The sequence below is a fragment of the Doryrhamphus excisus genome, linkage group LG11 (assembly GCF_037039965.1).
Source record: "Doryrhamphus excisus strain RoL-2023G ecotype Guam linkage group LG11, RoL_Dexc_Guam_v1.1, whole genome shotgun sequence".
Taxonomy (NCBI): Eukaryota; Metazoa; Chordata; class Actinopteri; order Syngnathiformes; family Syngnathidae; genus Doryrhamphus; species Doryrhamphus excisus.
This window is the reverse complement of record NC_136367.1, coordinates 14,160,675-14,176,369: the sequence shown is the minus strand read 5'-3', so window position 1 is coordinate 14,176,369 and position 15,695 is coordinate 14,160,675. Positions and strand designations below refer to the sequence as shown.

The following is a 15,695-nucleotide window of genomic DNA, read 5'->3' as shown; positions in this document are numbered from 1 at the left end:
GTGGTTAGCGCGTAGACCTCACAGCTAGGAGACCAGGGTTCAATTCCACCATCTCTGTGTGGAGTTTGCATGTTCTCCCCGTGCATGCGTGGGTTTTCTCCGGGTACTCCGGTTTCCTCCCACATTCCAAAAACATGCTAGGTTAATTAGCGACTCCAAATTGTCCATAGGTATGAATGTGAGTGTGAATGGTTGTTTGTCTATATGTGCCCTGTGATTGGCTGGCCACCAGTCCAGGGTGTACCCCGCCTCTTTTCGAAGACAGCTGGGATAGGCTCCAGCACCCCCGCGACCCTCGTTAGGATAAGCAGCAGCAAATGAATGACTTATCAGTTAAACTATACTGGACTGTAAATTATAATAAAGTTTTCTTTGCGAAGTTGAGGGAGTGAAAAAATAAATGGAAAGAGCCGAACCAAATGATGTTCTTGTCTCAGTGTGTATGTGTGTGTGTGTGTGTGTGAGAACTAATGGCAAAAGTTAACTTTGCCAGGAAATTATGCACATGAAGCGAGACTGTACTTTTCTGCTGTGATTTGCATAAAATGAACATACCTCGGGGTTATTCTGTTAGGTAGGATAGGAGTCCTCACATGATAAACTTTAAAGTGGCTAATTTTCCTAACTTGAAGTGTGATTGTCCTGGTTATAGTGTTTATGTAATTAGGTTATAAGGTCGATGGGACTGCCTGACGCTCAAAATGCTATCGGCTGTGAATCAGTAGCATCAAGTAATTAAGGATAAACTAAAAACCCGGAAAGGTTAGGGATTGAATAATTCCCACATATCTCGCCCAAAGACAGCTGGGATAGGCTCGGGCATAACCTATGACCCTTGTGAGGATAAACAGTATTCCACTTTTCTTGCATCTTTATGCACTTTGACTAGCTGTCACGGCCGGCAGCGAGCTAGAATTATCCGCCTATCTTCTAGTCTTCGGATTTGAAATGTGACTCCAGCGACTTCGGGAAAACTAAGAGCAATGCAGTTGGTTCGGAACTCATCCTACAGGAAAACTACACGTGTATATCACGTTCATGAGGTACATGTTAACTTTTTCAAGTGTCACTGGACAATTTTGCTTTTGTTGCCATCATACTAATTATGCCTTATCTCCAAAACAGTATTTGTGTGTGCTTGTTTAATTAGAATATTTAATAAAGAATATTTGTTTCAACTCTTAATCGTTTTTTTTTAATATAACTGTTGAATTCAGACTGTATGCTTTTTGTACGGTATAATGACAAATGACCACAAAATAGCATATGAACAATGCTAAGATTTTAGACCATAGCAACACTGGAGAACTGCTTGATGAATAGACTAATTTACAATTTAAATGTTGCCAGTCGTAAAAAAAACACAAATTGTTGACAGCTCCAAAAATCATACGTATATATTGCATTGCAATGAACTATTTTTTTGAACTAAAAATTACATTACTGAACAATTTGGTTCCCAATTATTTCAGGTTTGTGTGAATACAAGACCAATCTTAAGACGAGTTGAAAAATAGCTAGAATTGACCTTTTCCACATTTGGATCTTAATGAGGTTATAAGTAGAGCACAATATGCAAATGCTGGAAGGGGAAATGGGACAAAATGCACTTAATTTATTGAAAAGAACAATTAAACTGGGGCTGAACGGCAGTCAAGTGGTTAGCGCACAGGAGACCAGGGTTCAATTCCACCCTCGGCCATCTCTGTGTGGAGTTTGCATGTTCTCCCCGTGCATGCATGGGTTTTCTCCGGGTTTCTTCCCACATTCCAAAAACATGCTAGGTTAATTAGCGACTCCAAATTGTCCATAGGTATGAATGTGAGTGTGAATGGTTGTTTGTCTATATGTGTCCTGTGATTGGCTGGCCACCAGTCCAGGGTGTACCCCGCCTCTCGCCCAAAGACAGCTGGGATAGGCTCCAGCACCCCCTTGCGACCCACGTGAAGAAAAGCGGTAGAAAATGAATTAATGAAAGAACAATTAAACAGAAATAGGCTGTTTATCAGAGGATCAAAAGTTTAAGTTTACGTTTGCTCAAAAAATTACAAAAAAATAACCAAACCAGAACATAAACATTTCTCAGTAGGACTCAGTAATGAGTAGCTCCACCGTTCTTGTTAATGACTTGAAAAATTGGTTTGGGCATACTGGATGCGAGTGTTTCCAGGAGCTTATTTGGAACATTGATACATTGCTCCAAGTGGTGAAGATCTGGAACTGATGGCCATTTTTATAATCCATCCCAAAATGTTCTCTATGGGATTTAAATCAGTTGAATATGGTCCAAAAGAGTGATGTTATTCTCCCTGAAGAAGTCCTTGGTCAAGCCAGCATTGTCAACTGCAGCATTGTCCTGTTGAAAAACCCAGCTGTTACCACACAGACCAAGGCCCTCAGTCATTATAGGGAAGCCTGCTGCAACATCTGCACGCAACCAGGCGCCGTTTGGCCTTGCACCTGGAGGCGGGCTGAAAACAGACCGTTTTCGCAGAAATGCAGCTGAATAGGTGCAGATTCTGGAAGAACTAAAAGGCTTTATGTGCTGGTTATTGTGTGTAGCTGCTCTATAGGAGTCCACAACTCAATAAAAAGGGCTCTAAAAATGGTACAAAAAAAATAGGTCCCGGTTATTGTGTGTAGCTGCTCTATAGGAGTCCACAACTCAATAAAAAGGGCTCTAAATATGGTACAAAAAATATTAGGTCCCGGATATTGTGTGTAGCTGCTCTATAGGAGTCCACAACTCAATAAAAAGGGCTCTAAAAATGGTACAAAAAATAATAGGTCCCGGTTATTGTGTGTAGCTGCTCTATAGGAGTCCACAACTCAATAAAAAGGGCTCTAAATATGGTACAAAAAATATTAGGTCCCGGATATTGTGTGTAGCTGCTCTATAGGAGTCCACAACTCAATAAAAAGGGCTCTAAAAATGGTACAAAAAACAATACGTCCCGGTTATTGTGTGTAGCTGCTCTATAGGAGTCCACAACTCAATAAAAAGGGCTCTAAAAATGGTACAAAAATAATAGTTCCCGGTTATTGTGTGTAGCGGCTCTATAGGAGTACGCAACTCAATAAAAAGGGCTCTAAAAATGGTACAAAAAATAATAGTTCCCGGTTGTTGTGTGTAGCTGCTCTATAGGAGTCCACAACTCAATAAAAGGGGCTCTAAATATGGTACAAAAAATATTGGGTCCCGGATATTGCGTGTAGCTGCTCTATAGGAGTCCACAACTAAATAAAAAGGGCCCTAAAAATGGTACAAAAAATAAAATTTCCCGGTTATTGTGTGTAGCTGCTCTATAGGAGTCCACAACCCAATAAAAAGGGCCCTAAAAATGGTACAAAAAATAATAGTTCCCGGTTATTATGTGTAGCTGCTCTATAGGAGTCCACAACTCAATAAAAAGGGCCCTAAAAATGGTACAAAAAATAATATTTCCCAGTTATTGTGTGTAGCTGCTCTATAGGAGTCCACAACTAAATAGAAAGGGCCCTAAAAATGGTACAAAAAATGATAGGTCCCGGTTATTGTGTGTAGCTGCTCTATAGGAGTCCACAACTCAATAAAAAGAGCTCTAAAAATGGTACACAAAAATAATAGTTCCCGGTTATTGTGTGTAGCTGCTCTATAGGAGTCCACAACTCAATAAAAAGGGCTCTAAAAATGGTACAAAAAATAATAGGTCCCGGTTATTGTGTGTAGCTGCTCTATAGGAGTCCACAACTCAATAAAAAGGGCCCTAAAAATGGTACAAAAAATAATAGGTCCCCTTTAAATACTTGTTTTATATTGTCTGTGTTGAGTCAAGTGATGTAAACGATATTGAGCAGACACACTGATGTCACTGTGATTTTTTTTAATGTTAAAGTTGGCTGTTTTCTGTTATTTTACACAAACGAGAATTATTTGTTGTTGTAACAGTTAAAATCTGAAAAAGATTAAAACTTTGAAAAGTTTATAACCTGTGTCAGTCTTTGCGGCTTCAGACCATTTTTCTTTGTTGGAAGAAGAGGCAAAATGGTTCTTTGGGCTGCAAAAGGTTGCCGACCCCTGGACTAGATCCTTTAGTTGACAGAATTTGAGACATGCTTTTAAAACGCCAGCGTCCACTGTGTGTCACTTGAGTGTGTATTCACCTTTTTATGGTTTTATATTGTCAGGGAATTCAGCCACTGGAAGGTGAACAGCCTTGCGACAGAGAAGAGAGACTTCTTCAAAGCGTCGTTGCCCTTAGCACCAGAGTTCCTACGCAACCTGCGGTTACTGGGGCGACGGCCGACCTCACAGCTAATCAACGAAAACCTCATCAAGAAGTATGGGACTCACTTTCTTGCATCTGCAACACTGGGAGGTAAGAACAAAGCGCAGAAGCTTTTACACTCAAATGATAAAGTGTGCATTGATTTGGAACGGAAAATTCATATCACGCATTGAAATATGCACAACTTCAGTATGCAGTAGGAGTCAGGGAAAGAAGCACAAGCGTCCTGGGAATCATCACGTCTGAAACAGTGACAAATGCAACGTCTAATCACAGCTTTTATACTGTGTTATCTTTCAATCAGCCTAACCCTTAATGAGCATTACTTGCTGTTAAAAAACCGGACAGGCCAGAAGAGGGATAAAATTGACCTTTTCCTAAGCATATATCTGACTTCATTTAATTCCTTTTTGCCTCATCCCACCTCTTAAAAGGTAGAAGTAACCCACAAAACAGAACTGCCTGCTGTATTGATCCTGTGCACCTCGCAAATCAAAGTGGATGCCTGCATCATCCATCCATTCCAAGTGACATCACTGCCAACGCTGGTCGTCATTTTGTATAAAATCACTTCAATGTTTCGTACATGTGGGCTTGGACAAGATGGATCCAGACTATAAATAGTACAAGTTTGATAAGAGCAATACAGAGAGCTGGCCAAGACCGCAAGTATATTATGTTCAGTCAATGGAAATGTAAAGCAGACATGGGAAAATATGAACAATTAATTTCAATTTTAAAAATACAGTTTACTGTAATTACATTACTACCGTCCACTATCATCGGGTGCTTGTAAATAGTACTGCAACGTGAATTCTGATAGGCATGCCACAGTTGCCATCAGTAGCCAGGTATACATGGACCTAAATATTCCAATTCCATTCGAGTTATTTGCTCAAACAGAAAGAATGTAACCTTTGTAAAGGGCAATGAGTTTTACCAGACAAATTTTGTGTTCCAATAATTGGTGTTAAAGGTATTATCGAAGCGAAACAATGGATGACACATACAAGAATGTATTCATGCAGAACGCACATAAACATTCATTACATCTGAAGTGGAAAGATAAGGTTGTTGTTTGATTGCCTTGTTTTCAACTACTTCATGTCTTCATGCAACACGACATGCATACAAATAATTTCAAAAACATGTATCGTTATTGGCTTTTATTGTGCCAAAACATTGTGTGAAGATAGAGTGTGTATGTGGTCGTATTCAATGTGACGCCTGCCTCAAGTTAAAATGGCCGTTTTCACCCAGCAATACGGATGCAGTAGATGTAATTAAATTAAATGCCTCATCTCATTGCTGTACCATATTTAACTGTTACATTCATTTTACAAATATTTTTTCTTTACCCAATTATATTATTATAGAATTATATATTTAATTATATAATTTTATTTTTATATAGTCTTACTAATATTTAACTTTTTTCTTTACTCAATTATATTATTATAGAATTATATATTTAATTATATAATTTTATTTTTATATAGTCTTACTAATATTTAACTTTTTTCTTTACTCAATTATATTATTATAGAATTATATATTTAATTATATAATTATATTTTTATATAGTCTTACTAATATTTAACTTTTTTCTTTACTCAATTATATTATTATAGAATTATATATTTTATTATATTATTTTATTTTTATATAGTCTTAATAATATTTAACTTTCTCTTTACTCAATTATAATATTATAGAATTATATATTTAATTATATAATTTTATTTTTATGTTTTTATATAGTCTTAATAATATTTAACTTTCTCTACTCAATTATATTATTATAGAATTATATATTTAATTATCTAATTTTATTTTTATATAGTCTTACTAATATTTAACTTTTTCTTTACTCAATTATATATTATATAATTATATATTTAATTATATAATTTTATTTTTATGTTTTTATATAGTCTTAATAATATTTAACTTTCTCTTTACTCAATTATATTATTATAGAATTGTATATTTAATTATCTAATTATATTTTTATATAGTCTTACTAATATTTAACTTTTTTCTTTACTCAATTATATTATTATAGAATTATATATTTAATTATATAATTTTATTTTTATATTTTTATATAGTCTTACTAATATTTAACTTTTTCTTTACTCAATTATATTGTTATAGAATTATATATTTAATTATATAATTTTATTTTTATATTTTTATATAGTCTTACTGATATTTAACTTTTTTCTTTACTCAATTATATTATTATAGAATTATATATTTAACTATCTAATTTTATTTTTATATAGTCTTAATAATATTTAACTTTTTCTTAATCAATTATATTATTATAGATTTCTATATTTAATTATATAATTTTATTTTTATATAGTCTTACTAATATTTAACTTTTTTCTTTACTCAATTATATATTATATAATTATATATTTAATTATATAATTTTATTTTTATATTTTTATATAGTCGTTTTTTTAGAAATACATGAAATATCTTGAGTATTCTATGCAAGTTTTGTTCTTTTGTTCAACCAAACGCAAATTTATTATTATATGCATTGTTTCTTCCTCAGGAGAGGAGTCTTTGACCATTTTCTTGGACAAACAAAAGCTGAATAAGAAGTCAGAAGGCAGCAACAACAGCACCGTGGTGTCTCTGGAGCTGCTACATCAGTTAGCCGCATCATACTTCACAGATCGAGAAAGCACCCTAAGGAGACTGCACCATCTCCAGATCGCCACTTCAGCTATTAAGGTATCCTTATTTAATGGACACTCACTGGCTGTTATACGTTATTTAACTTCAATCTATGATAATTAGGAATACGTTGGTGTCATCAAGATAAGCACATGGGTGTCTCTTTGGGACATACATGGGGAAAATAAGTCTCTCAATTTGTATGCCCCCCCCCCCCCCCAAAAAAAAGATATGAATATTACATCATGTTAATGGTAGATTTATTGTAACAGAGACAAAGTATATAAAAAAACAATATTAAAATACAACTAAAATAATACATTAATTTGTATTTAATTAAGTGAAATAACTATTTGGTTGATTTGATTTGAAAGAGCATACTGCACTTCAGGTTTAAAGGGGCCTTTGGCTTGGTTATTCCAGGATCTTATTGCGCTTCTTCTTGAGTTGAGACACTCCTGTGTTGGCTTGGTCATGTGTTTTGGTTAATTATCATCTTAAAAGAACCATCACCCATCTTCAATGTTTTGTCTGAGGCCAGGAGGTTCTCATGCAGAGCTTAAGAGCTTGTTGGAACCACACAGGTTTGAAAAGAAAGTGCCAATAAATCAAAAATCACCAGGGGTTCTTCAGATTTAGGTTAGATATTTGTTGGACAATATTTTTATGCCACACTTGTGAAAAACTATCAACACACTCACAGAATGTATTTTGTATTTTTTTGGATGTGTAATGGTACGTTTGTTCATAACATGATTCCTGACTTTCACTTGATTTCCCACTCGGAAACCTACTCTTCAAAAAAATTTGCAGGTTTTTTGTGGGTCTTTAAAAAAAAGTCTAATACACAACTTTTGGTGTTCAAGTCTTAAATTGTTTGGAATTTTCCAAAACGGAGGAATTACATTTAATATGGGAATTTACTGTGAAATCCAGAAATATGAGAAAAATAAAATGCAAAACAACAACAAAACAACAATCGTCTGCCAACAGACGACCATTTTGACCCCTGAACTCGCCAGCACATCTCGTCACTCTCAGGCTCATAGTATCTCACTGACTCCCGGTCCCCTGAAACAAGACACACCACACCAGCGAGCCCTGCAAACGTGCATTCCGTGATGTTTAAGGGTGATTGTTGTCACACATCAACCAACTCCAGCCACAGCGACCCCCCCACTATCCCTTAAAACACCATCATTAGCCTGCCACAGACAGCCAGTTGTGGTGGCTCACAGAAATGACGCCACTCGCCCGACCCTGATGAAGAGACACGAAAGCACGAGTACCCAAAGTGCGGCCCATGGCTCAATTGTCATTAGCCCAAGTCACACTGCAGAAACAAAATTAAACAAAACAAAAAAACAGCAAAAAAATCCTAAAAATAAAGTGCTAGAGTGATAAGGAAGGGTTGATAAGCCAGTTAGCCAAGTTAGTGACAATACGGGTGAATGTTATGTATAGTGAATGTACTATATATATATATATATATATATATATATATGTGTGTGTGTGTACAGTATGTATTAATTAATATGAAAAACCTCAATCTAAATCCTTTTTTTAAATGAAAGTCCATCTGTCATATACTTAACCAAAAATTATTATTCTTATAAATTGTTCTCACTTTGACAAATACACGATATATGATTCTGTCAACTTGCCAATTGTGGCTCCAGAATACAGAATTCAGCAAAAGCATCCACCAGGGCACACAAACACATTGATGAATAATGAAAATAGATTAGTAAATATGAAAAAAAATGTCAGTTTAAAAATTCTTAGTGCCTCCAAAAGTAGAGAGACAGGAGATGGTAGGGTAATATCCTTTACATTTGATCCCAATCTGTAAAAGGTAAATGATCTTGCACTTGTAAGGAGCAACTTGGGGTTGCACAACGATACTTCAACATGATCACAGGAGATCACGGAAGATCGAACCCCAACCTTCAGTTTGGGAGACGGCCACACTACCACCCGAGCTATGCCATCCCATTTGCTACGACCATTTAGGGTTGGGTATCCTTTACATTTTATCCAAAAATGGTGCCTGAATCGTTACTTAAAAATGAACATGAGCACGGTTGTTGGCGTTTTAAGGTTTGCAGTAAAATATACAAAGAGCGTCAGACAGAGCAGGTGGTTGAGTCCAAATTGTCCATCGGTATGAATGTGAGTGTGAATGGTTGCATGTTTTCTCCATGCATACGTGGGTTTTCTCCGGGTACTCCGGTTTCCTCCCACATTCCAAAAACATGCTAGGTTAATTGGCCACTCCAAATTGTCCATAGGTATGAATGTGAGTGTGAATGGTTGTTTGTCTATATGTGCCCTGTGATTGGCTGGCCACCAGTCCGGGGTGTACCCCGCCTCTCGCCCAAAGACAGCTGGGATAGGCTCAAAGTAATGGATTCGAACGAAGTACTGAAGTTGAATACAGACCTGAAAAATTGCTATAATATGCATTTTTTTTAATTTGGACCTTAATGAGGTTTTAAGCAGAGCTACAATATGCAAAAGAAAGAAAGGGGAGTGAGACAACAAACATTTGGAACTAATAATAAAATGATAATAATAAACTGAAATGGGTATTTTTTCACCTGATCACCGGACATTGAAAGGTGGAAAAACGTTTTTTTTCTCTGATGAGAAAAAATGGAACCCTGACGGTCCAGATGGCTTCCAACGTTACCAAGGAGATCCCACCTGAAATATTTCCTACCCACACCGTGGAGGGGGGTCCATCTGGGGTGTTTTTTTCATTCAGTAGAACACTGGAGCTTCAGGTGGTGCAGGGTCGTCAAACGGTGGGTGGTTACCTGCAGATGTTGCAGTTCGGCCGTCCAATGAGACCGTGTGGACTGCATGGATCGCGACAAGTGAGCGTATTTTAAGGTCTCCGGGATGCCGAAAGCACAGAAGATGGAGTCGGCTGCATCTGCAGTTCAGAAGGCAGCAGATGCGGCTTGAGGGGCACAGCAGAGTCAGGCAAACCAGCTTTTTAGTCACGTTTTCAGTTAATAATGTGAGAAGACAAGAAAGAAATGTATTGTTAAATACAAAACATGAGGTGTGGATACCAGCACTTTAATATTAATGTTCTGGTAAAAAAAAAAATCATATTAGCTTTGTTCAGTGTGAAATAAGCTATGAAAATAAATGTCACAAAAATGAGTAGCTCTTCGCCATTTTCATTTTGTAAAAGTAGCTCACAGGAGAAAAAACCTTGGTTACTCCTAATATAGTACATTTAAATATTTACAGTGCATATATCGGTATTAGTATCTGCTGATTTTAATCATAGATTATCGGGATCAGTTTCGGCAGCATAAAACCCTGACCGGAAGATCCCAAATATTTATTTATTCATCAACACAAACACACATGGAGAATAAAATAAAATCACTTCCGATAAATAATGGAAATTCAGGTGTAGATGTTCTTTATCAGCCAAGAGCATCTTCACACCAACACTATCTCACACATTAATGAGTCAGTAGATTATTTTACATATCCCTGATATCATGATCTCTGCTGTGCAAGCCACCTGCCATGTTGGCGATCTTCTGCCAGATCTGGTTGTCACCCATGAGGAAGCGACACTGAGTGGGATTGTACTTGACCTGTGTCCTTGCATGTCTGTAGGCACTGAGTGGGAAGCAGGAGTGAAACATTACAAATTCAAATTAACTTCAGTAGGAATATGCAGCAAATATTTCATGGACGCAGTGGTGACCATGCGTTTGCTGTAAAGTTTCACTAATGTCGGTACGGATAATTGTATATTATTGTTAACCTGTCACATGAAGCCACAGCCTGATGCAAAGGGGAGCAAAAAATGAATTAAACTGAATTTGGTGGACTATGAGAGCCATGGACTTCTTCTGCTCTGCTCATGTCAATTATATTTTTAAGTATTGTTCCAGTAAAGGCTAAGAATTAATAGCAGCACAACAATAAATATATTAGACTGCCATCAATGATGTCATAGAACTTGTGAGAATAGTCAAGCAGCTCAAATGGCAATCTGTAATATTGTCCAAAGGCATCCTCATTCTTTCAGGTCTTCAGGTTGTCATGGAAAATGTTCCGGCTCACTTCTGAGCAGACTTCATCACTTCATGCTCAATGACGAGGACTCTAAGGACCCTAATCTGACTAGGTTGAACAGTCCTGGACTGCAGTGTTAGTGCAAGAGCCAAAGTATTTATCCTCTTCAGGTAGAGGCAAGTCCAAAAAAGAACAGCTTTGCACTTTTGATGTGCCAAATGACAGTCGTTACAGTGGAGTGAGGCCCCTAAAGGTTAATGACAGTTGGGTGGAATCCTCTAGTTGGCGTTCCCGGTAACTATGGTCATGGTGATCATTTTTAAGGCACTGTCCATCACATGATTCACTCTTTACACACTCAATTAACAGGTGCAACATGGCATAGTACCATCGGCAAACTAAATGCCAATGACTAACCATCACCAACGGAAAGGAGCAGGCCAACGACTAGGCTATGAGATATAACCATTCCACAATCATTCCATGCAATCAACACGATGGGCTCTAATTTTGTATGCCAGGCGCAGCATATCTGCATAGCGGGAACGGGTGTGACCAGTGCACTTTGCAGCACCCTCGCCCCGTCCGTCCCACTGGCACAAGTTGCAAAGAGAGAGGAGATAATGCGTGAGAGGGTTTAACACAGCTGAGTATAATCTGAGTATAACCAAGCTCATTACCTTTAAATGCGCAGGGCCCACTGGACTGCACATCAGAGGCCACCATGCACGTCATTCCACCTGGTCATTCCACACATACGCCACCTGGTGGGACACGTCATCTGTTCCTGACAGTTACATTAAACACAGCAGCAGGCTAATCCAAAAGTCTGTACAAGTTGCAAAGAGGGAGGAGAGAAGGCGTGAGAGGGTTTAACACAGCTGAGTATAATCTAAACTAATTTCATTGCCTTTAAATGCGAAGGGCCCACTGGACTGTGCATCAGAGGTCACCATGCACGTCATTCACCACATACGAACACCTGGTGGGACACGTCATCTGTTCCTGACAGTTACATTAAACATAGCAGCAGGCTAATCCAAAAGTCTGTACAAGTTGCAAAGAGGGAGGAGAGAAGGCGTGAGTGGGTTTACCACAGCTGAGTATAATCTAAACCAATCTCATTGCCTTTAAATGCGAAGGGCCCACTGGACTGTGCATCAGAGGCCACCATGCACGTCATTCACCACATACGAACACCTGGTGGGACACGTCATCTGTTCCTGACAGTTACATTAAACACAGCAGCAGGCTAATCCAAAAGTCTGTGCAAGTTGCAAAGAGGGAGGAGAGAAGGCGTGAGAGGGTTTAACACAGCTGAGTATAATCTAAACCAATCTCATTGCCTTTAAATGCGAAGGGCCCACTGGACTGCGCATCAGAGGTCACCATGCACGTCATTCACCATATACGCCACCTGGTGGGACACGTCATCTGTTCCTGACAGTTACATTAAACACAGCAGCAGGCTAATCCAAAAGTCTGACTTTCCACCAGCTGTCCTGCTGTACATGGCCAAAATAGGAGAACCTCTGATGGTATATTCTTTGTATAAAAATGAACAGATATATCACAGCCAGATTTTAACAACTGCCTTATCCCTGGTCATAACCAACTCAACAATATCTGGATGTCTGCAAATCCTGAACCACCTGCTAGGTGTTGAGGATTGTTGCAAGAAATTGAACAAAATAACATGTGTGTTGACAGTAAAGGCCATACCAAACAACATTTCATGAGATGCAGTTCTGGTCCACAATGAACGATGGAATACCTGGACCAAGCAAATTCAGTCACATTGGCATGATTTGAAACAAAAACATTAAAGCTTGTTTTAACAGCATTTAACAAGTGCAATACTTTATCAGAGCGTTAAATATGTCATTCGAACTGTTCTTATTTGAGCTCTTCAATTAATTAATAGAAAAACTAGGAAAAAAATAGCTGACTTGTTCAATGTCATCTTGCAATACAGTGAGATGAGACGGTTCCGTGTGGTGAATGCCGTCATTTATTGTGTGTTAATAATAACTATATATAATACTATATACATATAGTAGTATTATATATAATGCGATATATAATAAATAATTGTGCTAGATGCTTGCATGCAAATTATCAGCGTGCCAGTACTGCTAGTACGTTATCATTTTACCTGTCGTTATGAAGGGTGCATGCATGCTAACTGTTAGCATGCTACAGTAGCCACAGTATTTCAGTCAGCTGAGTGTCAGCTCATCAGGGTTTGGGAGCAGGAATCGACAGTGAGCGCAGCATTGCAGTTCAGCGTCCACTTTTCCAGCACACGTAATTTCTCCCGAAATTGCCCACGTCTAGATTTATGAGACATGGCTCTTATGCTTTAACATAGTGATTAGTAGCTCAAGTGATAAAATGCATTTTAAACATAAAATTTATAAAAGCAATCTTCACTCGCTAAATGTACGGCAAAAAAGGTCAGTAAGGATAATTCATAATGCCGCCTACAGAGAACATACTAACTCCTTATTTATAAAATCACAAATACTTAAACTTGCTCATATAGTTAATTTTCAAACAGTTAAAATAATGCATAAGGCTAAAAACAACCAATTACCTAAAAATGTCATCCAATACTTCTCTACAAGAGAGGAGAAATATGATTTCAGGGAAGAAGTACATTTGAAACACTTCTATGCTAGGACTACGTTATGCTAGCCATAGCATTTCAGTATGTGGAATCAAACTATGGAATGGATTGAGTAAGACCCTCAAACAATGCACAACGATGAGCCAATTCAAGAAACAATACAAGCAGTTGATGTTTGCTAAATACAAGGATGAAGAGTCTTGAACCAGTCATGATGTGCTATATATATCACTATATTGACACTTACTATGGTACCCATTATGTCATTGGATGCTCATATCACCTTGTACTTCGGTACGAGGTACATTATTAAAAAAAACAAAAAAAACCCTTAAACTGTATTATGGAAAGCAGGAAGTGAACAAATGTAACAGTTAGTGATTGTAAAAGTACCAGATGGAGGGGTAGGATTTAATAAGCTTTGCTTCTTCCTACTCCTTTTGGACATGTGGAACTGTGAACTGATTATGGGATGCACTCAACTGTAATCTGATGCATGTTCAAATGTTGTTTGTTTATAAATTTTACAGAAGTCTAACTGTACAGAAATGTCTGACTGTGTAGTTGACTTAACTGTCAAGTTCTTGTTATAAACTACACTGATACAGAGATATACCACACATTTGATTCAGAATGATTTGCTAAATAGATGTCCTTCCTGTTTCCTAGGTAACAGAAACAAGGACGGGCCCTCTCGGCTGCAGTAACTACGACAGCTTGGACTCAGTGAGCTCGGTGTTGGTGCACAGTCCTGAAAATAAGATCCACTTAAAAGGTAGGATTGTGTAAGGCTCCCACACTCACGCAGACGCATATGCAAACAAAGCATCACATACGCTTCTGAATCATCAGTCCAATGGGAAATTAAAACCAGATTGTAACCAGTAACATCAGCAGGTCAAAAAGAAAAAAAACAGGAGACCGGAATTGAGTCTGTAATTTGTGAGGGTGAAGACAAGAGGAGAAGAATGCAGATAAGTATTTTACAAAAATAAGTTACTATATAGTGCTGACGGAACGTACACCGCCGGGTACGTGATGGACAGTTGGGGGAAGTGGAAGGTCATGTACCTGGCGATTCTTTCTGTGGAGGACATCGAAGACGTCTACCTATTTGGAACCATAATAACAGGTCTGTTCCTGATTGGATTGGGTACTTTCCTGGTGTATCGCAGAATTTGTATGATGAACGCAGCGGATCGAGTAGGCCCACAGCTGCCCATATCGTGAATTATTCGGTGGGCAAAGCCGTTCACACTCTGACTGTGACTGCCAATCACAACAAAGATGCCATCTTGGAGAAGATTTCGGCTTTGCAAAGGCAGTTGGATCAATTGGAAGACGCTATAGTAGCTCGGTCTATTTGAATGTGGCTGCCCGAACTAACCCAAACAATATTCTTAATCTGGATTTCCACATCCCCACCACGGCTAACCAAGGTCGTGTTGTGAAAACAACTCCCAAGATGCTCTGACCCTTGGTTGTTTCTCTTCTCTGGTCCCACCATGGACTTCTCCATGGCAACTAACTGCGGTGTATCGCAATGACACCCTGCCAACTGAGCCCCAGGTTTGGGTACCTGACGGGGGAAGCTTTGCAGGCCACGCACTCATGCACCCAAAGACACAGATATGCATTGCACTCCCACCCCCATGACGGGAACTACGGTGGCTGCAGGTAGCCTGGCTGGCTGTTGGCCGATTCGGTTATTTTTCACTCGATGTCGCTGCTTTTGTGTCTATGTGTGTGAACAATGTTTTTTACTTGTATGCCGAGGTTTTTTTTTAACAGTCCCACACTGTACTCCTTCATTTAGGAGTCTAGTTTGGAGTTTTTTTTCCTTCCCCTCTCCTAGTGTTGTGTCCTTTCTTCCCCCCCTTCATCGCCCAATCCCGTCCTGTCACCCCTTGACTCACTGCATAGTATGTTGTATATGTATGGACGGATGATTGCACTTGTGACAAGAATAAAGGGCTACCACAAATGAGGAGGGTAGGATCCCTTTTAATACAAATTTCTTAAAATTACAGGCTCTCTATGTTTATTTTAACTTC

The 15,695-nt window shown here is 38.2% G+C and overlaps 1 protein-coding gene across 1 annotated transcript in view; it reads left to right on the top strand.

Moving 5' to 3' along the window:
- Positions 1-15,695, top strand: part of brinp2 (bone morphogenetic protein/retinoic acid inducible neural-specific 2) — a 151,434-nt gene that overhangs the window by 91,759 nt on the left and 43,980 nt on the right. Inside the window, exons 3-5 of the mRNA XM_058065287.2 lie at positions 4,168-4,358; positions 6,838-7,019; positions 14,311-14,416. Coding sequence (XP_057921270.2) covers positions 4,168-4,358; positions 6,838-7,019; positions 14,311-14,416 — 479 coding nt within the window. The remainder of the gene's footprint in view (positions 1-4,167; positions 4,359-6,837; positions 7,020-14,310; positions 14,417-15,695) is intronic.